We start from the raw sequence: 22,752 nt of genomic DNA on the forward strand, positions 1-22,752 counted from the left end.
AAGAACATTCGAACTCCATATACGACATTATAATAACACGTGGATGATGATGCGGATTTTATTGGGCGCTTGAATATGATTCATTCGCTTTATTAATCACTTAAATAGTCATAGTATCTTTGAAAATTGATCTATATAGACATGAATCCTTAATTTTCTGATGATGATTAAATTTACAAAATCAATTTAAATTATATACATCTTGTTTTCATCCAATAAAGTTGAACATGTAGATGGAGGAGTAGTCTTCATTTGCAGCAAGAAAAGCGTAGTTGAATGCCAACACTCCAAAGAGATTCTCTATACTCCCAGTACTAAAATATCCCATCGACTCATGCTTTGCCAAATATTGAAAGCTTGCCAAACCTTTGTTTGAAACGCAGCACAAGCTTTCGATTTGAAAAATACAACGATAATAATACCTGCTAATTAACAAAATGTTGCCAAATATTTATAAACAATATTACATAAGTCAGAAACACAAAGTCATGGAATCTCAGGCATATTGTGATCCCTTGCCATTTTATCTACAATATTTTTCCTAAGCATATTCATCTCAACTGCCTCCTCATGCCACTCATCTGCATCCTCCACTTGTGTAGGTCCAAATGGGTACTCCGGATCTCCATATAGGGAAAAGTTTTTGTCCATCCTTTCTTGATCACGACTGTAATTATGGATAGCACAACATATAATTACAATACATGCTTGCTTTCGAATTGTAAATGGAGCCATGTGTCTTAAAATGAAGAAGCAATTATTTAATGCCCCAAATGACCTCTCAATGACATTCCTTAATGATGAATGTCTATGGTTGAACAATTCTCTTGCTGTTCTGGGCCGTCTCTCCCTACCCCTATAATCATTCAGATGATACCGTTCACCTTTAAATGGAGTTAAAAATCCTTGAAGTGTTGCATAACCAGAATCTACCACATAGTATTTTCCTATAACAAGGTATATATAAATTTGTTATGATATCGACGCAATATAATCATACAGAAAATTACTCCTTATAAACAAAGCAAATACCGGGTGGTGGTCGAGGAAATTGCAATTGAGGAGTCTTGAGTGCTGCTGAGAGCACCCGACAATCATTGGCAGATCCTTCCCACCCAGCATATACGAAAATAAATTTCATATCAAATGAACAAACACACAAGACATTCTAGGCGATAGTCCCTTTCATGCCTCTAAATGGGATTTGCTTCGACACAGGCACGGAAGCATTAATGTAGGTGCCATCAATAGCACATGGGGGTGTCAAAACCGAATCGAAAAATCGAACCGAACAGAATCGAACCGAACCGAACCGAAAATTTCATGCATTTCGGCTCGGTTTCGGTTTGGATTTGAACAATCAAAATTAACCATTTTTTTTTTTTCAATTCGGTTTATTTCAGTTCGGTTCGGATCAGTTTGGATCGAACCGAACTGAAATAAACACTTCGATTTTAGCCCTAAAAAGTAAAAGCCCTATCTCGCCCTCGCGTAAGCGATGCACCTTCTCTGCGTCCTCGGCTCTTCCTTTGCCTCTGCCTTCTCCTTCTCGCGGTTGCTAGCCCCCTCCTTCTTGCCCTCGCTCATCGCAGGGCTCTTGTCCGAGGCGACGACTCAAAGCTTTTAGGGCTTTCTCTCTCGGCGCCGACTCCTGCGTCGCTTAAAGCATGAAGCCTCCAATAATTTGTCCAAGATTCGGCTCCTACAAGTCACCTCTCTCCCTCTCTATCTCTCTCTGCTTCTCGATTTTCCTACTGATTGTTTTCCCTCTGATGGGTGTACTATTTTTGCATCTAAATTGTGGAAAAGTCTCGATCTTTCTGTTCTCTTTGCCTGTTCTGTGGATTTCTTCATTTGGGTTGCTTTAGTTTGATGCGGTTCTCCGTTGTGTTCAGAGAATTCAGTAGTGTGATGAGGTTTGGTAGCCCTTTGACGCGGCAATGTTTATGTCTTCTCTGAGTAAAGTAATTGCTCTTGAAGGGTGGCGATGTATTGTTGATCATAGATGTTTTTGAGTTGATGGGTTTTGACTCACTCAGGATCAAGTCATTAGAAATCGATTTCGTTGTTCCCTTTTTCATTTGGGGCAACTAACTAATCCCGAGTGTTTGAGGAGGTTTTTGGGGCGAGGGGCTTGCGGATTGATTGAGTTCTTATCAGTATCATTTTGTGTCCTGAGATTGATTCTTGGAATTAGGTCAGCACAGTGGAACCATTAGGTTGTAGCTGCTGTTCTTAACTTATTGTTGCGTGCAAAGCTTCGAGTGAAGTTTCCGGTTGTGCAAAGCTTCTGTCCTGGTGCTTTAATGGCTACCCCTTCTATTAGGCTTTTATTTGGATTAAGTATTTGCTTGTGATACAAAGTTTGTTAACTTGACACAGCCACTTGAATTATAATAATTTCAGGTTTTAATTGTCATAGATTGATAGATGTCTACTTCAATGAGTGAATCTAGTGGCACAAATAGAAGGAGGACGAGATCTACTGCTTGGGAACACTATAAAAGGATAGAAAATCCAGACAAAGCTGAATGTTTATATTGTGGGGCTATTATTGGTTGTTCTACCTCTCAAGGGACTAGTGCGATGCGTAATCATTTAGGTAGATGTAAGGAATTTCCATATGCGAATGTTGAGAAAAGGAAAAAAAGTGTCTCGGGTCAACTTGTTGGGGTTGGTAGTTCTAGGTCATTTGGTCCATGGAAATTTGACCAAGAAACTAGTCGAAAAGACCTAGCAACGATGTTCATCATTGGTGAATTACCCTTTAAGTTTGTGGAAAATGAGGCATTTCGGCAATTCGTGAGTAGGATCCAGCCGAAGTTTTCAATCCCCTCAAGAAACACATTGAGGGAGGATTGTTATAAGTTATACTTGGAGAAAAGATGCAAATTGAAAAAATATTTTTTCGATACATCTCCAAGGGTTTGTCTCACAACGGACACGTGGACTTCTTGTCAAAATTTGAGTTACATGTGTCTCACTGTTCATTTTGTAGATGGTGATTGGAAGTTGCAAAAGAAAATCTTGAATTTTTGTCAAATCCCGGGACATTCTGCTAAGATTATAAGAAAAGCGGTGGAAAAATGCTTGACTGGTTGGGGGATTAAAAGCGTTTTTTCTATCACCGTGGATAATGCGAGCTCAAATGACTTGAGAGTTCAATACTTGAAAAAAAGGCTCCACTCTTGGAACACTCTAATTTTGTCGGGTGAGTTACTCTATGTGAGATGTTGTGCTCACATATTGAGTTTGATTGTGAGAGAGGGTTTGAAAGATATAGATGATTCCATTGTTAGAATACGCTCAGTTGTACGTTATGTGAGGTCTTCTCCTGCGAGGTTGCAACGGTTTAAGGAGTGCATTGAGCTAGAAAATATCGAGTCTAAGAGTCTTGTATGTTTGGATGTGGAGACTCGTTGGGACTCAATGTACCTGATGTTGGAAGCGGCTTTGAAGTTTCATAAGGCTTTATCTTACTAGATATACGGGATAGCAAATTTGTTGAAGAGCTTTCCAAGGTGAGGGGGTTACCTACTAGTGATGATTGGGAATATGTCCGTCAATTTCTTTCTTTCTTGAAGTTGTTCTATGATACGACTTTAAAAGTATCGGGTTGTTTTTATGTCACTAGTAATGATATGGCGAAAGATGTCTGTGGGATTTTTATGATGATTGAAAGATATTGTGTGAATGAGGATAGGAGTTTGCAAGAAATGGCCAAGAGAATGAAGACCAAATTCAATAAGTATTTTAGCAATGTGAACAACATCAATCTAACATGGTTCATTGCATGCATACTTGACCCTCGACATAAGTGAGAGTATGTGAAATGGATGATTAATCAAGTTTATGAAAGCAAGCGGGCGGAAACTTTACGAGATAAAGTAACATTATCTCTAACGTCATTGTTCGAGCAATACCGCACCGGTATATGCCCCCAAAGCAATTTGAGGTCAAAGGGTACAAAGACAATGAACGTGTCAATGTCTCCTATGGTTGGTGTGGACATTATGACTGCAATGTATCTTAGCCAAACGAGACAAGAATATTTGGAAGAATAATCCGAATTAGATAAGTATTTGGAAGAAAAATGTGAACGCTATAGCTCCAACTTTGATATCTTAAATTGGTGGAAAGTCAATTCTTCGAGATATCCTATCCTCTCTTCCATTGCTCGAGATATTTTGGCCGTGCCCGTCTCAACTGTAGCATCAGAGGCTGCATTCAGCATAGGAGGTCATGTACTTGACGTGTTTCGTAGCTCCTTGACCCCAAATATGGTGGAGGCTCTTATATGAGCTCAAGATTGGCTACGATCCGCACCACTTTCACTTTCGATTGAGGAGGACTTAGAAGAACTCGAAAATTTTGAGTCAGGTGAGAAAAAATTAACGTGAAATATTTTATATCCTTTACTATTGCAATAGATACTTTAATTCTCATTTTTATTATGAATTTAATGTAGAGTTGTCAACTGTGACCGCGGAACTGAACTCGATATTGGTTTCTCTTGATGATTGACGAACAAAAGAGAAGTAGTCATCTCCTTGATGTGTAAAGAAAGCAAGTGAGTACTGGAAATTCTATATTCTTTTTTGTAGCTAGTCCATTATATGATTATTTTTAAAAAGAGGAAGGCTCAATAGCATGTCACTATATCGACTCGATTTCATATCATAGCTGTGTGATTGGCCGTGAACCTTTAAAAAAAATTAGAAGAGGAATAATCCAAGCGATACCTCATCAGATAACACATGCCAAGAGATTCTTCAGTGACATGCAATTTATCTTGTGATTTTAACAGGTGCAACTGTGGAACCATTTGGAAAGCAAGTGAGCAACTTTTGTTGTTCTGCGCAGTAGTCTATTTGCTTTATGTACTAGCAACTGACCCTGTACCTGGAGGACTGAGAGGAGACATCACAAAGCAGAACCTTTTGGCAGAGTTGGGTCTTATTAATTTCTGACATTAGAATTAATGTAATCAAATATATGAATTCTTCTTGTAAGAACTTCCTTTTATCTTGGTTCTATTACATTAAAATGGCACTTCTTGTTTTCACCCACTCCAATGAAGTGCATATTTTACATCGGAGGCCGAGTTCATCCACAAGTGTTTGGGCAAAAGAACACTACAAGTGCCATAACTTATGTACGGCGCTCACTTTGGTGTCATAAGTTTTTTTTGGATCACTTTAGTGCTAAAATTTTTGAAAAACAATCACTTAAGTGCCAACTCCGGTGCCGTACACAATTTTTCGCCGGAAATCCGACGTGGCATTTTTTTTATTAATTTCTGAAGCTGACGTGGCTCGCCGGAGATTGGCACTTAAGTGATCGTTTTTCAAAAATTTTAGCACTTAAGTGATCGTTTTTAACAATTTTTAGCACTTAAGTGATCGTTTTTCAAAAATTTTAGCACTGAAGTGATCCAAAAAAAATTTATGACACTTAAGTGATCGTTTTTCTTCCGACTTGGCACCAAAGTGATCCGAAAAAAAGTTATGGCACCAAAGTGATCTCCGTACATAAGTTATGGCACTTATTGTGTCCTTTTGCCCAAGTGTTTGTACAGGTTGTGATTTTTGCCAGGCTTGAGAAGTGCATATTTTATAGGTCCTTTCTATGCAATGTGTATGCTCACCCGGAAGGTGTTTGAGGAAATGTCCGAGAGAAACATACCCATGTTCGACTATCTAGGTCAGCAATTGAGTTGAGCGATATAGCAAGCATGGATTTTGATACGCAGTTCGATATTGACAAAAGTGGTCGAGAGTAAGATTGGGTTTTACGTTGGGAAAGTCGTCGGCTTGTGCATGAAGTGATGGTTCTATAATCTGGTGAAGGGTTGTTGGTTTGTTATTTGTTTGTTATTAGAATGTGACTTATTTCAAAGGTTTAGGATACCCATCTATACTTTGCATTGATTATACAGTTTATATAGTGTCATTTATGGTCTAAAGGCATATTTTAGAGAGGTGTGGATTCTGTGAATGGATGAGAAATTAATATTAGAGTATTAGTTTCTTTATTTACTATACAAAACAGTGTGGTACATATGCGACGACGATTAAAGTCGAAATTCACTTGGCCCATCGCAAAATATATATATATATATATACCCCGGCATTAAAATTCAAAATCTATAAAGTAAATGTCATTAAATATTAAAATGAATTATTTAACTTTAATCTTGTTCAGAATGACGTATTGAATTTATTCATTCGGAAGAGTCTTCTAACACAAATTATATTAATGATATCAAATGTCCTAGTTTTTTTTTGGTCGGAACCTAGTTTAAATATGTGATTTTTTTTTCGTTTTTCAATTTTAAATAATGAGTTTTTAATTTGTAATATATTTACAATCACTCAACCACTCAACTTATTTTAATTTGCAAGATCGATGATTCTCTTACGTAGAATATCATGAATATGTTCACATTTTGACATTAAAGATTCAAATCTAGGAAATAAATGTCGTTAAATATTAAAAAGAATTATTTAACTTTCATCTTATTCAAAATGGCGATTCAGCAATACGTAATCGAAATTATAAATAGTTGAATAGTGTAAATGACTAAAATATTTTTATAGGAATAAAAAGCAAAAAAAAAGAAGAAAAAACAGAAAATCGAGCCATGAATAAAAAGCAAAAAAAAAAAGAAAAAGAAGAAGAAACCGAAAACTAATCCAAACCAAACCGAACCAAATCGATTTTTCGGTTCGGTTCCAATTTGGTTCGAGCGAGTTCCAGTTCGGTTCAGGGGTGCTTCCTAAACAGTTCGGTTCGGTTCGATTTTTCAAGAAAACCGAACCGAACCGAACCATTTACAGCCCTAATAGAACTTACATAGCCCTGTGATTTTATGAAAGTTTAGTGTTATACAAGATTATCAACACATGTATTTGATAGAGTAAAATCGACATGAAAATCATACCTTGAAGTAAAGTCTATGGTTAGGATCCATAAGAATCTCCTCTGGGACAACATCAAAAAAAGGTGGCTTGATAACCTCTTTTGACAGTTTCATAACGGCTTTCAATACTACGGTAAAATACTTGCTGATTGTTTCTCCCAAACGTTGGAATCTCTCACATAAATTTCTGATGGAGTTCTTGTGACCAACCAAAGATAAGAAGATCCCAACTTGTTCATCTATCCTAACATACCGACTATCTTTCAACCAACCTCTTGTCCTCATTAAATCACATAGGTTTAGAAAAACATGTCTCTCCATTCTAAATACTTCATATGTTCTATCTGAATGTCCATAAACAATCTCTCTTACCCATTCGGGTCCTGACAATTTGCTATCCCTAATAGGTTCTCTCAAATGCATGGACGTGTCCATTGAAAAAGTGCACAACCATCCTATTATTATGTCAATATCATACTCATCCAAATATTGTTCCACTGGTGCTACCTCCCCATTAGACACATTATTTGTTCCCCCTTCCATAGTACCTATGCCATCACACAAATAAAAGAACATCAATATAGATTTATGGAAAAAAAAACCAACAACAACTAATAACATAAGTCGTAGAGTGAAAGCAAACCAAATATAAAATCCCACGCAATCCATCACACCCATGCCACCACACAAATACAATAGTCTCAACATGAATATCTTTAAAAACCAAATAACAAGCAATACCATAAGTCATAGAGTAAAATAAAACACAAAGTCATGAAAATCCTACGCAATCCATGGTACAATTCCCAACATTTAGTTAAGAGATTGGAGAAGTCCATTTCTCCTTTCAGTTGGGATTTTGATGAAAGCCTCACTCCATCTGGCACTAGCGCATGCTCGTTCCACTGCTTTGTTGTAAAGATTCCGGTCCAAGTCAGGCATGCTAACTAGGACATCAATCACAGCAGATACAAAGAATGGGTTTATAGGTGGTGATGCGACATGTGAAGTGACAGAGCCAGTCACAGATTGACTAGCCCTAGCTTTGATCATCTCATGTATGGCTTTGCAGGTGTTGGCAACATTGAATGAGTTACTCACTCTTCTCATCTTCGTATTTGGAGTCCTATCCAACTTGTACTTGCCATGAACTGGAGTAGCTGTCTTGTCAGATGTAAATACTCCCTCATCAAGGTGGTGTTCACTGATGTCTTCTGGATCACCGTTTGCATCACCACCACCATTGAATAGTCCCTCGTCATCATCTGACAACATCAAGTCTTTAGCATTTCCTATAGCATGCTCCCCAGTAGCATATGTATCACCAAATACAATACACAGGTTGGGATACTGAGGAAACCCATCCTTCTTGAATTTTGCCCACTCACTATTATCCTGCAATTCTCACAATGATGACATACGTTAGCAATATAATCAAATATCTTAAAACTTACATCTACAATGATCTCAAAAGGACCAAAAGTTAAATGATACCTTGATGTGAGGTTCCCATATGCTTGGATCATCGACAATAACTATTTTATTCACATTATCCCAGCCAAATCCGGATTGTGAAAGAAGCTTCTTAAAACTACCATACTGTTTTTTCAGTTTATTCACCTTGTTCTTCAATTGTACTTGGTTATATTGGAGCTCTGTCTTATTATTGAATTTAGCTCGTATGTTATTCCACCCTACTTTGTTGTAAGTAGAAGAGGTGCGATTTCCCTTTTTGACATCTTCTACCAACAAACTTATAAACAGGTTGGTTAAGGGCTCGATCCACTTTGCATTGAATACCTCTTTCTATGATGCCATTTAACCTTCACTGGTTGAGCATCATATGAGCCATGCATTAAATCATACCATAGTCATATAGGAATTACACGCAATACTACATTAAATCATAACATAATCATAACAGTGTAACCACCCAACATTGGCCACCACAGTTGCCCCTAGAAAGGAATTAAAATGGAAGTGAATTTCATCAATAGGATTTCTATTATTAGCAGCCAGAAAATGTAAGTGCCACATGGATACTCACAAAACATTTTCCATCTAGTGTCATGAAAGAACCAATTCTATGAATTTATAGCCTTTAAATGTGTTAATTAGCAAAAAACGAATCCCAAATAACAATACACAATGATAGAGGAAAGTCATCTGCAACATCACAAGAGATTAACTAATTTATTAATTAAAACAATAAATGCCACAAAAAGTTGATACATGTAGTTAGGTATTACTCGAAAACAAAATACTAACCTTAAGACAGTGCAATTTGATACCCTCCCTGTTGTAGATATAAGGGTACATACCAAGTTAATGGAAGATACATATGAGGATCCACGCCTTCATAAAATTGAAACCAATTAAACAACAGATTGCTTCTGGGGGTAGCTTCTGCAAATTGGATCCACGCCTTCATAAAATTAATGAGACAGTAATGGAGAACTCCCAACTCACGGGATACACCAAATTTAGGTGACTCTCAAAATACGCAGGTAAGCACCAAAACAAAGTAAACACAACCTAAATTGAAACCAATTAAGAAAAGACAGGAGACTTTAGCCGTAGTCCTAGTCCTCAATTATTTTCACGGTATATTTAAATTATACATCGGGCTTGAATGCCTAGGTAGAGAAGCAGGGTAGGCAAACCCAAAGCAGAACGCACTGAGTCTAAATCTTTCCATGCAACATGCAACCCATAAGACGTGGCTTCACTCAAGTGAATGTTAAACATGACAATGTCAAATAACTATCAAAGTCAAGAGACAGCAAAGCTAAAGCTAGGACTATCTGTTTTGCCATCTGTTTCTCTCCTATAATTGCTATCGAGTGCTGCAAGAACACAAGAGAGCCTTAAGAAAGATCCTGCAGCATTAGATGCAAATGATGACACAAGATTTCAGAACTCCAAGATCGATTTTGAGAAGGATTTTATATGCGATTCGTCAGAGTGTGAGATTCAACACCACCATACATCTAAATGAGACTCCACAATAGCAGCCTCAACTCTTTCTGGATCAAAACAAAAGCACTGGAGAATTGAAAAGAACAGACCAAAAGCTCACTTTCATTTGTTGATATACAACTGGTGACAAACAAATCGCAAATAATGTTTGGATCGTTTCTACGAGAGGTTTAGAAAGATATGAAGAACCTAGATCCTTCATACTGACGATTGTATAAAGAGGAACGATGTACAAGATCGGTGAGGGCGACCCGGATCGGCGAGGGCGCCCAGATCTGGGCACGGGCGGCCTTCGTCGCCGTCGAGCAAGGGCGGCCCGCGCCCAGATCGATGAGGGCGGCCCTCGCTTGATGGCGATGAGGGTGGCCCGCGCCTAGATCGGCAGGGCGGCCCTCATTCGACGGCAATGGGGACGGCCCGCGCCCAAATTAGCAAGGTCTGGGCGTGGGCGACCCTCATTGCCATCAAGTGAGGGCCCCCCTCGCCAATCTGGGCGCGAGCCGACCTCGCCGCCATGGACCGAGGGCAGCGGCCCGCGCCCAAATCAGCGAGAGTATCAAATAGAGACGAGAACAGAAAAGCATACCGGCAGCTTTCGACTGGCTGGGGCTTCGCCGTGAGTGACGAGGGTGGTGGCTAGTGCTATGCAGACGACGGAGGATGGAGGAGGAGCTGAAGATGCCGCTGCTTGAAAAGGAAGAAGAGGTAAGAAGTAAAAATTTTAGGGTTTACAGAAACCTTTCTACCTTTCTATTTCTGGAAACAAAGAAGTAAATTTTTCTACTTCTTATTTCTGTTCCAAATCTATTTCTTGGCCACTTTTTTATTTCGGAAAATAAAAAAATTAACTGACATTACCAAATATATTCCTGTTCTTTTTTTATTCCGGAGAATAAAAGAACAAAAAAATAGAGAAGTAGAAACGTTACCAAACGCGTTTTAAGTTTTGTGTTTAGAGTGTCTAACGGTGAAAAGGAAAAAAAAAAAAACAATGAAGCAACAGCTTGTTGACGTTGAACGGGGGGGCGGGAAATTGGTCATATGGAGGTGTTTTTGACATCTTTTGTGGCCTTAAATGTCATGAAGGGAGAAACAGGAAAAATCGGGGTCTGGTAGCAAAATCTTATGTTAATATTTGATCCCCCGTTGTAATTGTTTTAAAGTATTTCATCTCAAGATGAAAATCAAGGAGAAAAGAGGCAATAATTAAAAAGACACGTTCGGTTCCGGAGCGAGTAATTTCTAGGTAAAAATCTGAAATCTATCATGTTAGAGTTGATTTCTAGTTTTTGGAACCGTGGAACCAAATCGGTTGACCCAATTTCCGAACCTAATACTATTGTATTAGGTATTATAAAATTCTAATATTAACATAATATTAATCATTCTGAGCAACTCATCCAATAAAACGTTAAATTGATATTTTGGCTAGTTATATCTCAAGTACACGCAAATTATGTATTTTACATTTTAGGAAGCGTAGTTTTATATTAAGGTAGGAAATATATTTAATACAAAAGGAGTCAAAATATGAAGAGAGAGAGAGAGAGAGAGAGAGAGAGAGAGAGAGAGAGAGAGAGTGAGAAGACGAGATAATATCTTTTTTCTTCTTTTTTCCATCACCGGATGTGACGACCTCTTGAATTGAATGGGACGAACCCCAACTCGCGACGACCGCTTTATTCATCGCGTGGGGAGATAGTTCATCATCGATGAGACGACCAAAAAGCTCAGCCCAAACCTAAAACTTTCGTTGAAATCATTGCCAACATCCAATGTCAACAAAGGATGGCTATCTTTATACGTTAACCAAAGAAGAGGACCCTATGTATTCGGAACTACCCTAATTAGAGGCAGTTTAGAGACTTAAGAGAGAGAAAAAACAGAATGACCAAGACCATCACTCATGAGCAGCCATATGTTCCGCTGCTGCCGCTGCCGCCGCCGCCGAGGGTGCTCCCAAGTTCACGAGGCAGAAGCAAAGGTCGCCATCCACTCTGAAGGACCAAAGCTGGACGAGGCTATTCTCCTCGAGGCTGTTCCGCTCGAACCGGCGCGCGACAGCGTTCCACTGCTTGATCAACACGTAAGAAAAAGTTCCGCTCTGGTAATTCCACTTCTTGAGCTGCAAGCCGTGGCGTACTTCCAGACAAGGCTCGATGAGGGAAACTGTAATGGCCTCCTTGTTGTCTAGGGTTCGGACCTCTTCGCCGCTCAAGAAATCTGCTCGTACCTGCAACTTGGGTATGGAGAGCCTACCTTGGTTTGGGTCCATGTCAGTGGCCCGCAATCTCTTCTCCAGCACGAGCATCACACCCTGGCCATGCATCTCCAGCGTTTTGTCCCAGAAGATGCTCGGCAATTCGATCGGTCTGGTTTGAGCCGTGGGAGAGAGACTTAGCAGTCCCTCGCTGACTAGCAAAGAAGCTCTCGCCAAGACATCGAGAGATGACCGATGGACTTCCATCTGTCTCTCCCCCATGAGATTGCGACCGCTTGGGCTGCTCAACTTTGAGAAGTAATCTTGTCAACTTCGCAATATATTACTGACATATATAAAACCTCAAAACATAAGTGCGTGTATGATATAAATGGTTTAACGAGATGCTAAAACGAGTTAAACGCTCATATGCGGATTTGCTTAGGAGTGTTTGTCAACTTCACAAAGTGAGGATTTGCTTAGCTAAAGATCGAGTTCACATCCATGACTGAGTTGCGCCAAGAACCAAAGAGAAGATGAACCCATGTAAAAGGGCACTTAGCATATATCTGAATATGAGTGGGTTAAAGAAAGCGTTTTCCTTTTTCGGATCAATTTTTTTCCTTAAGCAAAAATACTCCTAACCCAACAAGAAACAAGAAGCCACACTAAAATAAACAGTAGTTGACGAGTGATGAACTTATGAGAGAATGAAACGGCAAACAGGATATTCAGATTTCAAGGTCGACAAGTTTGTGCACTTCAATTGAGTTTGTCCAAGTTTCGAAAGCTTACCGTCGACGAAGGCGCTACCCAACGGCAGGAACGTTTCTTGCTGCTTCAAGGGAGGAGGAAGGAGGAGGAAGAGTAATGTTAAACCGGACAGGCTTTGAGCGTAGGCAGATCCAAATCGTCACTTATTTATAGTGTACCTGCGGGAGAACCCTATGACCGTGAGGATATCACCTTTATTTGCCACTGGCGGGTGTTGAAACAATCCCCCATAAAAACAGAAACACACAAGAAAACATTAAACAAAGACGACAATTGATGTTGTTCTTGGTGCGAATCGTTTCGTGCGCGCGTGTCTGGTTGATGACGCCAATCAATTGCTATGACTCGAAGCATCTTTCTCCATCTTTTTCAAATACGGGAAGTCAAGCTACATTGCGGATATTTGATGTCAAGACAAAGAGGATGGCAGTGTAAAGGGAATGCGACGGTGGTTTGGACATTTAATAAAAGGAATTGGCCATTGTCTTCCCGTATTGAAAAAACGGCGCATCTTTGGCTTGCAAGGTATGATAATTGCGTGAAAAACATATAGATTCAATTAAAAAATGAGACGATTGTAGGGTCGAACTACGAACAATTAGGACCGTTTCGCTCGGTTTCGCATTTGCTTCTTATCCGTGATAAAAAGCTACGATTTCAAAGGCATCTAGTCCATGGAATTCACTGTGTCGTTAACAGTGCAGCAATCGCATACACAATCACAAGATTTTTTGAATAGCAATCATTTCATTATATCTCCACTATGGGAAACGGGAGGCAGGGTCTCTCTCTCTCTCTCTCTTCATTATACCCCCACTAAGGGAAACTGGACGTAGGGTCTATCTCTCTCTCTATATATATCTCAACATGCGGTGCTATATTCTTTTTCCATGCTTTATACTGTTTCATCATTCAAATCTTACACCACTAAGACATAACAGATATATTAAATGATAGAACTTTCTAAAGGGGCATTGCATTGGAAAAATAATGTGGCTCTGTGCATCTTAGATACGGAATCTTATTACATGTTCCGGCATGCGATCCAACTATATTTAAGGGTTTTGCGGAAACATCTCACTGATCTAGCGTCATCGACACTCACGTTGATTTACTTCATAAGAAACAGGACATCATGGATTTGTTAAACAGACAATTCAACGTGTAAACAAGTGATATTCCTTTGATTTTTGACAATCAAAGGAATCTCTGCGTCTTCAAAGTAAAATATGTAAACAAGTGATGCAGACGTTCATATCAAGTGATATAAAGAGCTATTCATATTAGCGATCCATGAGTCTATCCGAACTTCCCGCTTGTAGTTGAATTACGTACAGCTTTCCATTTGATAATCTTGAGTATGTTGGTGAATAAAGCTTCGCTGAATTGTTCGCCTTATGATGCCTCCAAGTCATCACGAACTTCACGTTCTTCCCGACTTGTTCACCTTCTATTGAGGTCCTTCCGGTCTTCACAAGCCTTTCCACTTTGTTCTTTGGATTACATCAATGGTGATAGAGCTTCCTTTATATCAACACTTCCTAAAATAAAATGACATCTATATTTATCAAATAATAACGAGAAATAGATGGTTTGGTCAACTTCAATATATAATAAGAGGTTCTCTCGACATGGTGGTCCACTCCCATTGTGTTTCGATGTTTACTTTTTCACAACACATGCATAATTGTCTAGTTCGTTATAATTATTTCTATCTTTCTGTTTTATTACATTTTTTATTTTCTTTACTATCATCCTTTTATTCGGTTAATTTACTTTATTAAATTTATATAAAATTGTACAAGTAGTATATTCACATGAAGAACTTAAAGTGAGTTAAATGGGTGAGTTTTTATAAAATATGGATGCATTTTAATAATATGGGTTGGATTTGTGTAGGTATGAGTCGCTAAAACTGTATTGCATAAAAATGGATCAATTTAGGTTGGACTATTTTCGACCCGACCTGACCCTACCCAAACTAGACCTGGCCCACTCATTTGATGGGCTTACTTCACATTCCTCCTTTGAGATTTTTTTTTTCAAAACGGGCTAATTTGGGCTATGCCTAAATAGAGAATGTACGCCAACAGAGCATGTGAGAGAGTGAGTTGCGACTAAGGCTCCATTCTCAAATAAGGGCCCAAAGTGGACTTTGTGTCAAATAAGAGTTTGAGGTGGCATATTAGTTTTAAATAAAAGCCTGAAGTGACCATGACAGTTTCAAATAAGTGCTTGACCTTGTCGGTCACCGGCTGGTCAAGGGGATTATCGTCCAAAGACAATTTTAATTTTAAATTATTTTTTCTTTTTTCCTTTTTACGGTTTTCTCTTTCTTCTTTGCCGATGGCTGGTGACGCCCGCAAAGGGCTGGGCAAGGGTCGCCCTTGTCGGCAATAGGCAAGGCCACCCTTGCTAGCAACAAGTGAGAGACGACCTCGCCTAAGCGAGGCGTGGGGAGGCCGTCCCTCGCCGGCCGCTGGCGAAGGTTAGCCTCGCCCATGGTCGGTGAGGGTCGCCTTGCCAGCAGTCAATGACTGATTAAAAGTCCAAGCATAACGTTACACATTGGCCAAAAGTAGGGGTGTACAAAAAGGACCGCCCAAACCGGGAACCGCTGGAACCGACGGGTTTGGTCCGATTCCTGTAAGTGTCAATTCGGGTCCCAGTTCCTAAAAGTGGAATCGGTGTCCGGGCGGTCCAATTCCTTATTCCAAGGGGAACTGGACTGATCGGACCGGATTGACTATATATAATTTTTTTTTTGTAATTATGTGTAATCGGCATGGGGAATACAATTCCAATTTTAGAACATATGTGTAGTCGACATGGGAAACACAATTCGTCATCGCATTGGCTTGAATTACGCATTTGTTTTTGCGATTATGTGTAGTCGGCATGGGGAACACAATTTTAGTTTCAAAATATATGGTATCAAGTAGTGGGAAAAAAAAAGTGACCGATTCTGTTGGACCGGTCCGGTATCCAATTCCCCATTTTGGGAATCGGGAACCGGACCGGATCGAGAACCGATCACCCCTATCCAAAAGTTGAGAGAACATTTGTATCGTTTTTTCACGTAGAGTGGGCCAATGACTGATTAGGCCCACACGAGCGATGGCCCAGCCCGGCCCATTTTGTTTCTGAGGCCCGATCCATCTCAAAACCTCCGAACAAAAAATAATAAAACAAAATATCCCGAAAAAAAATTATATATCTTCTTCTTCGTCATCGTCTTCTTCATCCTCTTGTTTTCTCCTGTGCGATATTCAAAACAATGGCAGACGCTACCTCGCTTCGCTGAAGCTCCAGCCCCGGACAAAAAATGGCCTTCGCGACTGCCAAAATCACCGAACTGCCACTGCGGAACGCTCTCCCCCGCGCCGCCTCCTCCGGCTCCGGCGGGAGCTCTCTCCACCTCCTCTTCGCCTCCCCGAAGCCGCCGCCGCCACGGCCTTGCGCTCTCGGGCGGCGCTGTCTCTGCCAGTCCCTCCGCACGACCAATCCTCAGAGCGCCGGCTCCTCCCGGGGAAGGAGCGGCGGCGGCGGCAAGCCGCACTCCGCCCCGTGGCTCAACAAGTGGCCGCCACCGCCGCCGAGCCGCGAGGTCGACGAGGAATCCCCCGGTAAGGTCGCCGGCTCCGATTCTCGCGGCGCGGTTGAGCCGAGGTACTCTGGTAATGACCGAGGCCAGAATGCGATCGAGAGGATCGTGCTCAGGTTGAGGAATTTGGGATTAGGATCGGACGATGGAGAGGAAGAGGAGGGCGAGGAGGAGGAGGGAGAGGGCGAATTCAGGGCCGCACCGCCGACCGGAGACGAGAGGCTGGGCGACTTGTTGCGCAGAGAGTGGATTAGGCCGGATAGTTTCCTCGAGGAGGATGAGGGCGGCGGGGAGGACGACGCGGTTCTGTTGCCATGGGAGAAAGAAGGCAAGGGGGATGTGGAAGAGAAGGCCGTCGGGGGCAGGAAGAGGTCGGTGAAGGCGCCGTCGTTGGCGGAGCTTACGATCGAGGACGAGGAGCTTAGGAGGTTGAGGAGGATGGGAATGTATCTTAGGGAGAGGATTAGCGTCGCGAAAGCGGGGATCACGCAGGCGCTATTGGAGAAGATACACGATAAGTGGAGGAAGGAGGAGCTTGTGAGGCTTAAGTTTCATGAGGTGCTCGCGGTTGATATGAAGACAGCACATGAGGTCGTCGAGGTTGGTCCAATGAAAGCTTATCGTAGACGAATTTGCTGCAATTTTGTTGGTAATGCCAATGAATCGAATATTGGCGCATGTTGATGAAGCATCAATGCTTAGTGTTTCTTGCTTTTCGAACTATGTGCTTACTTGACAGTTGAATTTCACGTTTGCTTAAAGTTTTGATGAATATGACATAGAATTATCTAGAAGTGAAAAGGAAAGCAATGAATATGACTCGAGTGTTTGTAAGCGACTGCTTGTAGTTTTTCTCAGCGTCGAACTGGGGGATTGGTCATATGGAGGTCTGGCAGTGTTATGGTGGTGTACCGTGGGAAGAACTATGAAGGCCCTGCTTCAAGATCCCAACCGACTGTGAGGGAAGGCGATGCTCTTTTTGTCCCCGATGTTTCTTCAGCCAATAGACCAGTCGCAGAAGGTGGCGATGATGTGAAGCCAGAATGCGAGAAGAGTGAAGTGTCGGTGAGGAGCCCAGAGCTAAAGGAGAGCTTGACAGAAGAGGAAGTTGAATATAACAGCTTGCTAGATGGCTTAGGCCCTCGATTCGAAGAGTGGTGGGGCACGGGAGTGCTTCCGGTGGATGCGGATCTACTTCCTCAAAAGATTCCTGGTTATAAAACACCATTTAGGCTTCTTCCCACTGGAATGCGTTCGCGACTGACCAATGCTGAGATGACCAACTTACGGAAGGTGGCAAAGTCACTTCCTTGTCATTTTGCCCTCGGTAATATTCACCATGTTGAATTACGGCTTCTTCCCTATGTGAATAAATTTTTGACATCTTTTGTTTCCTTAAATTTCATGAAGGGAGAAACAGGAACCATCAGGGTCTGGCAGCTGCGATAATTAAGATTTGGGAGAAGAGCTTAGTTGCGAAGATTGCTGTTAAAAGAGGAATTCAGAATACGAACAATAAACTCATGGCTGAGGAGCTGAAGGTCTGTTTTTTGCCCATCCTGATCCAAAACACCTGTATCCTGGTGATATAATTATTTTCTTACCCTTCAGTACTCAAAAGTCAGTTCCTTGTGTCTCTTTGGTACTTCTACTTAAGTGTTTATAATTGTGGATGCTATGAATGTTACTTAAAATGGTGACATATTGCAAAATTTGTGCATCTTGTTGAAGAGGTAATTCTAGTATGATCTCCTGCATCTTTGGTTGTTCACCTGTCCATAATAAGGCACAGTTAAAGAGTAAAACAAGAAGTTGTTATTCGAGCACATTACTGGTACTGATCACATTTCCTTTTGTTCTACAGAATTTAACTGGGGGTGTTTTACTACTTCGAAATAAGTATTACATTGTCATCTATCGGGGAAAGGATTTTCTTCCTCCTACTGTAGCTACTGCTTTGTCAGAAAGACAGGAATTGGCAAAACAGATACAAGATGTTGAAGAGAAACTTCGGACTGGAACAGTTGATGCTGCTCCATCTAAGGAAGCTGGCCATGCACTAGCAGGTACTTTAGCTGAGTTCTATGAGGCTCAAGCCCGATGGGGAAGAGATATATCTACCGAGGAACGTGAAAAGATGATCAAAGAAGCTTCCAAGTCCAAGAGTGTTAGACTTGTCAAAAGAATTGAGCACAAGCTATCTCTTGTGAGTGCTTTTCTTCAGTATAACATACATTTCTTGTTTACTTCCTTTGCTATATTTGATGAAATCACGTCTACTAGGTGGTATTTTAAGATAGGGGGAAGAACAGCATTGGTGCCAAAAGTTGTGTACGGAGCTCACTTTGGTGTCAAAAGTTTCATTTGGATCACTTAAGTGCCAAAAGTTTACGCCGGCGATCACTTAAGTGCCAAATCGGAGAAAAAACGATTACTTAAGTGCCAACGGCAAGAAATTCCGACCAAATTTAATACGTGGCTTTTATATTTAAATTTTAATGACACGTGGCATTTCCATGTGTATAATTCAATTTTTTAAATATTTTTTTCTGATTTTTTTTCTTTCTTTTCTCTTTTCTTTTTTCTTTTCAATTTCTTCTACCATGGCCGGTGGCCGGAGGCCAGCCACCGGCCATGGCCGGCCTCGCCGGGCATCGCTTTCCTCCGGGCGAGGGCTGGCGAGGCCGCCGTGGCCTCGCCCGAAGGAAGGTGACGCCTCGGCGAGGCAGTCGTGGCCTCGACGAGGGCCGGCCTCGCCGGATCTGGCGAGGCAAGCCCTCGCCGAGGCCACGGCGGCCTCGCCGGCCCTCGCCCGGAGGAAGGCGACGCCCGGCGAGGCCGGCCATGGCCGGTGGCCGGACGCCGGCCATCGGAAATAAGAAGAAAGAAAAGGAAAAAAAGAAAAGAAAGAAAAGGAAAAAAAGAAGAAAAGAAATGCCACATCAGCCCCCGGCGAGCCACATTAGCTTGAGAAATTAATAAAAAAAATGCCACGTCGGATTTCCGGCGAAGTGGCACTTAAGTGATTGTTTTTCAAAAATTTTTGCACTTAAATGATCCAAATGAAACTTTTGGCACCAAAGTGAGCTCCGTACACAACTTTTGGCACCAATGCTGTTCTTCCCCTTTTAAGATATATTTTTGCTTGATGAGATGAACTAGACGCAGATGCTACATAGAGCATAGTGCCAAGACAGCTGAAGTAATTGGTGAATAATGGTTTAGTAAATAACTTTCGACTACCAACACATAAGAACTTTGAAATTGTCTAGATATAGAAAGCATTTAGACAGGAAATAAAATAATTATCGGAGAAATTCTGTTCGAAGAATATGGGATTATCTTATCTAGTGTTCATGTTCTTAAATTCTTATTTCTTACTGCTGGTTGAAACTTCTTGTAAGGCTTTTACAAAGCCTTCTTCCTTCTTTGGGTGCATGCGTCTCGTTTTTTGGGCTGATTCTTAGATCACCCACTCATTTTTTTTTTTTTTTGGTTGTAGATCACCCACTCAGTTTGGACGATGACAAGATACATATATTTTATACTCAAGTGATTCTGTCTTTTGTGTAGCATTTATCTGCAATGGAAAAGCATTCTTTTTATCTTCTTTTGGTTGTTTTTATAATTGGCCTCCCAGATCATCTCATCATCATTTTTACTAAATATTGGTTCTGCATCTTGTGATGAACAGGGCCAAGCAAAGAAACTAAGGGCCGAGAGACTCTTGTCCAAAATAGAAGCATCTATGGTTCCTGTTAGTCCTGATGATGACCAGGAAACCATCACTGACGAGGAACGGACTATGTTTCGCAAAGTTGGTTTAAGAATGAAGCCGTACCTGCCTCTTGGTACTTATATATTCGTTCATTAATTAAAGGTATAATATTAGCCTTGAGTTGAGGGCGTTAATATTTTCATTATTTACCAGGTATTCGTGGTGTTTTTGATGGTGTCATTGAGAATATGCATCTGCATTGGAAGCATAGAGAATTGGTGAAGCTTATAACAAAGCAAAAAACTCTTGCTTTCGTGGAAGACACGGCAAGGCTATTGGAGTTTGAGAGTGGTGGAATATTAGTATCAATAGAAAGTGTGCCCAAAGGCTATGCTCTTATATATTATCGTGGAAAGAATTACCGGCGGCCGATCAGCCTGAGGCCGAGGAACCTTCTCACGAAGGCGAAAGCATTGAAACGTTCTGTTGCCATGCAACGGCATGAGGTCACCTCACATGTCCCATCTGCCATCAATACGAGCAAAATTGACGTTAATGTTTTTGGATGTTCCCTCTTGTTTACTGTATCTTTACTTGTCATGTACAGGCTCTAAGTCAACACATATCTGAGCTGGAGCACACGATTGAGCAGATGAAGAAGGAAGTAGTAAGTGCCGCTTATTCTGGAGAGCTTTCATCAATCTTTGCGCAAGTAGGCTCCTTACGGTGTTCACTTCACGTTTCCTGCAGGGTGACTCTTGTGAGATAGAGAGTGAAGATCCCTGGAGTTCCAAAGGAGATGGCTTGTTTGATGAAGTATCAGAATTGACACAGGTATTAAGCTTTGCAATGCTTGCCAATTCGACACACACTTTCTTTTGGCCATACAAAATTTTTAGGGGTTGAAATTTCTGGGTCATGTTTCAGATGTGAAGCGAAAATCTTCGATTCTCTTATGTGGGAGAAAATTTGGATCTGTAATGCAGTGCAGAGTCAGTGCTACAGATGGTGTTAATTTTGATTTGATTTTTCATTCCAGAGTGAAGATGATGATCCAACGTCTGGTCCTGATGATGTTGAAGGCAGTGATTGGGAAGATGATGAAAAGACTCTGACCTTACTGTAGATATGTGATGATCCTTTGAAAAGAACTTCATATTTTTGCTGAAGGAGAGAACTCGAGAGGCATTTGGGGCATTGCCTCTGTACCTTCGGTGAGTTCGATTCAATGCATACATGCAGTAACACAGGCACACACAATGCTTCCTCTTGAATCGCCCTTGTTTTCTTCAATAAGTTCAAAACTTTTATGTTTGAGCTCATTCATATTCGAGACAAATCTCACGAGATGTGAGTCTTTTCACTTTCGACGATTAAGCATGTTGCATGTACTTCTGTAACGGAAGGAAATATGTGGTAACATGAGAAGATGTCCAGTGTTGGTGGCTTACTAGAATTTTGTAGCTTTCTTTTATCCTTTGTTATTTTTCTCGAGCACTAATTTTGCTACTGAAGTTTGAAATGAAGTTACGCATCTGACTTGCTCTTTCTCTCTGCAGGCCGAACCGTCTTTGTAAGTGGATCCCCTCTCTCTCATTTCTCTCACGCATTGAGGGTGGTGGAAGGACTTCCCGGGGCCAACGTGCCAACTTAAACGAATGGGGGTGATGTTGCTGCTACACGGAAGAGCTTCGGAAGTGTTGATCACAGGGCATGCGTTTTACCTTATGAACCGGTCGATTCCATGCAAAGCCCATCGTGGCTATTGCTGGTTGCTGCCTTTCTATGTCTATCCGAGACTGAAATTTTCCGATAATCTCCCTTCATTGATTCATAGATTCCTTTTAATTCTATCGAGGTCAACAGTGCAAGTTAGCTCGGTGAGAGATGCATAGATTCCTTTGAGTTCTGTTGAAAGAGAGACTAGACATCAGTGTAAATTTCGCAAATGAATTGGGATTAACCAATTGTATCTCGTCAATATTTTCTCTTTGTTTACCTATGTCATGGCCTTCTCGTCGTCCTAAATTAATTGATTCCTCAAAAGGTAAGATCACAACTTTTTGGAGCTATGCTTGTCAAGCCAGGATACGTTATCATCAAGCACTTTTGAGATGGTCTCATCCGGTTCGCCCTCTAGCAAAGAATGGTACGCGTCATTGCAGGGACGGATCTCCTTATCCGAACCATGAGCCCTCTCGTACAAGACCTAGCTCACCGATGGGTCGGTCCATGGGCCTCCCCATGCGAGATCAGCAATGCCAGGGATACCTGCCACAAGTAGGAGGAGAAAATTTATGCAATGACTCCACCATGAGCGAATTCCAGGGCGTCGAATCCATCGGCAGGTCGGTTTCTAAAACTAAATTTAAATGGCAAAGGCAATCTGACGATCATTGCAGTGCTATGCCTCTACTTGGAGAATGGAGATTTTCCGACGATGCCAGGACTCAATCAAGCATAGAAAGTGGCTTTGACATGACATTCACAGCAATCTGACTAAAGGGAGTGATGGCATATCCTTACATGCAGGGGTGTCAATGGGTCGGGTCGGA

The 22,752-nt window shown here is 41.2% G+C and overlaps 2 protein-coding genes, 1 long non-coding RNA gene and 1 pseudogene across 4 annotated transcripts; 2 read left to right on the top strand and 2 right to left on the bottom strand.

The window, feature by feature from the left end:
* The first annotated feature begins 3,819 nt into the window (after positions 1-3,819).
* On the top strand, positions 3,820-5,063 carry LOC115676565 (uncharacterized). Of its 2 annotated transcripts, none has more exons than XR_008818310.1 (2): positions 3,820-4,380; positions 4,469-5,063. It is a non-coding gene; the product is annotated as an uncharacterized LOC115676565 (long non-coding RNA). The 2 variants fall into 2 exon arrangements; XR_008818309.1 differs by having other exon boundaries at positions 4,808-5,063.
* A 2,520-nt stretch (positions 5,064-7,583) lies between these two features.
* On the bottom strand, positions 7,584-8,740 carry LOC115676578 (uncharacterized; annotated as a pseudogene).
* Positions 8,741-11,801: 3,061 nt separating this feature from the next.
* Positions 11,802-12,383, bottom strand: LOC115676577 (B3 domain-containing protein At2g32645-like). Its single transcript, XM_030599530.1, has one exon. It carries the CDS (start codon positions 12,381-12,383, stop codon positions 11,802-11,804), a length of 582 nt encoding a protein of 193 aa, XP_030455390.1.
* Positions 12,384-16,109: 3,726 nt separating this feature from the next.
* On the top strand, positions 16,110-22,178 carry LOC115676699 (CRM-domain containing factor CFM3, chloroplastic/mitochondrial). Its single transcript, XM_056319189.1, has 10 exons — positions 16,110-17,079; positions 17,338-17,806; positions 17,890-18,020; positions 18,344-18,685; positions 20,174-20,330; positions 20,411-20,703; positions 20,805-20,864; positions 20,948-21,031; positions 21,237-21,411; positions 21,757-22,178. Exons 1-9 carry the CDS (start codon positions 16,201-16,203, stop codon positions 21,321-21,323), a joined length of 2,502 nt encoding a protein of 833 aa, XP_056175164.1. The 5' UTR covers positions 16,110-16,200; the 3' UTR covers positions 21,324-21,411; positions 21,757-22,178.
* Positions 22,179-22,752: the final 574 nt, after the last annotated feature.

This window comes from Syzygium oleosum, unplaced genomic scaffold, assembly GCF_021117445.2.
Source record: "Syzygium oleosum isolate NSW1041296 unplaced genomic scaffold, Sole_v2.1 Sole_v2.17, whole genome shotgun sequence".
NCBI lineage: Eukaryota > Viridiplantae > Streptophyta > Magnoliopsida > Myrtales > Myrtaceae > Syzygium > Syzygium oleosum.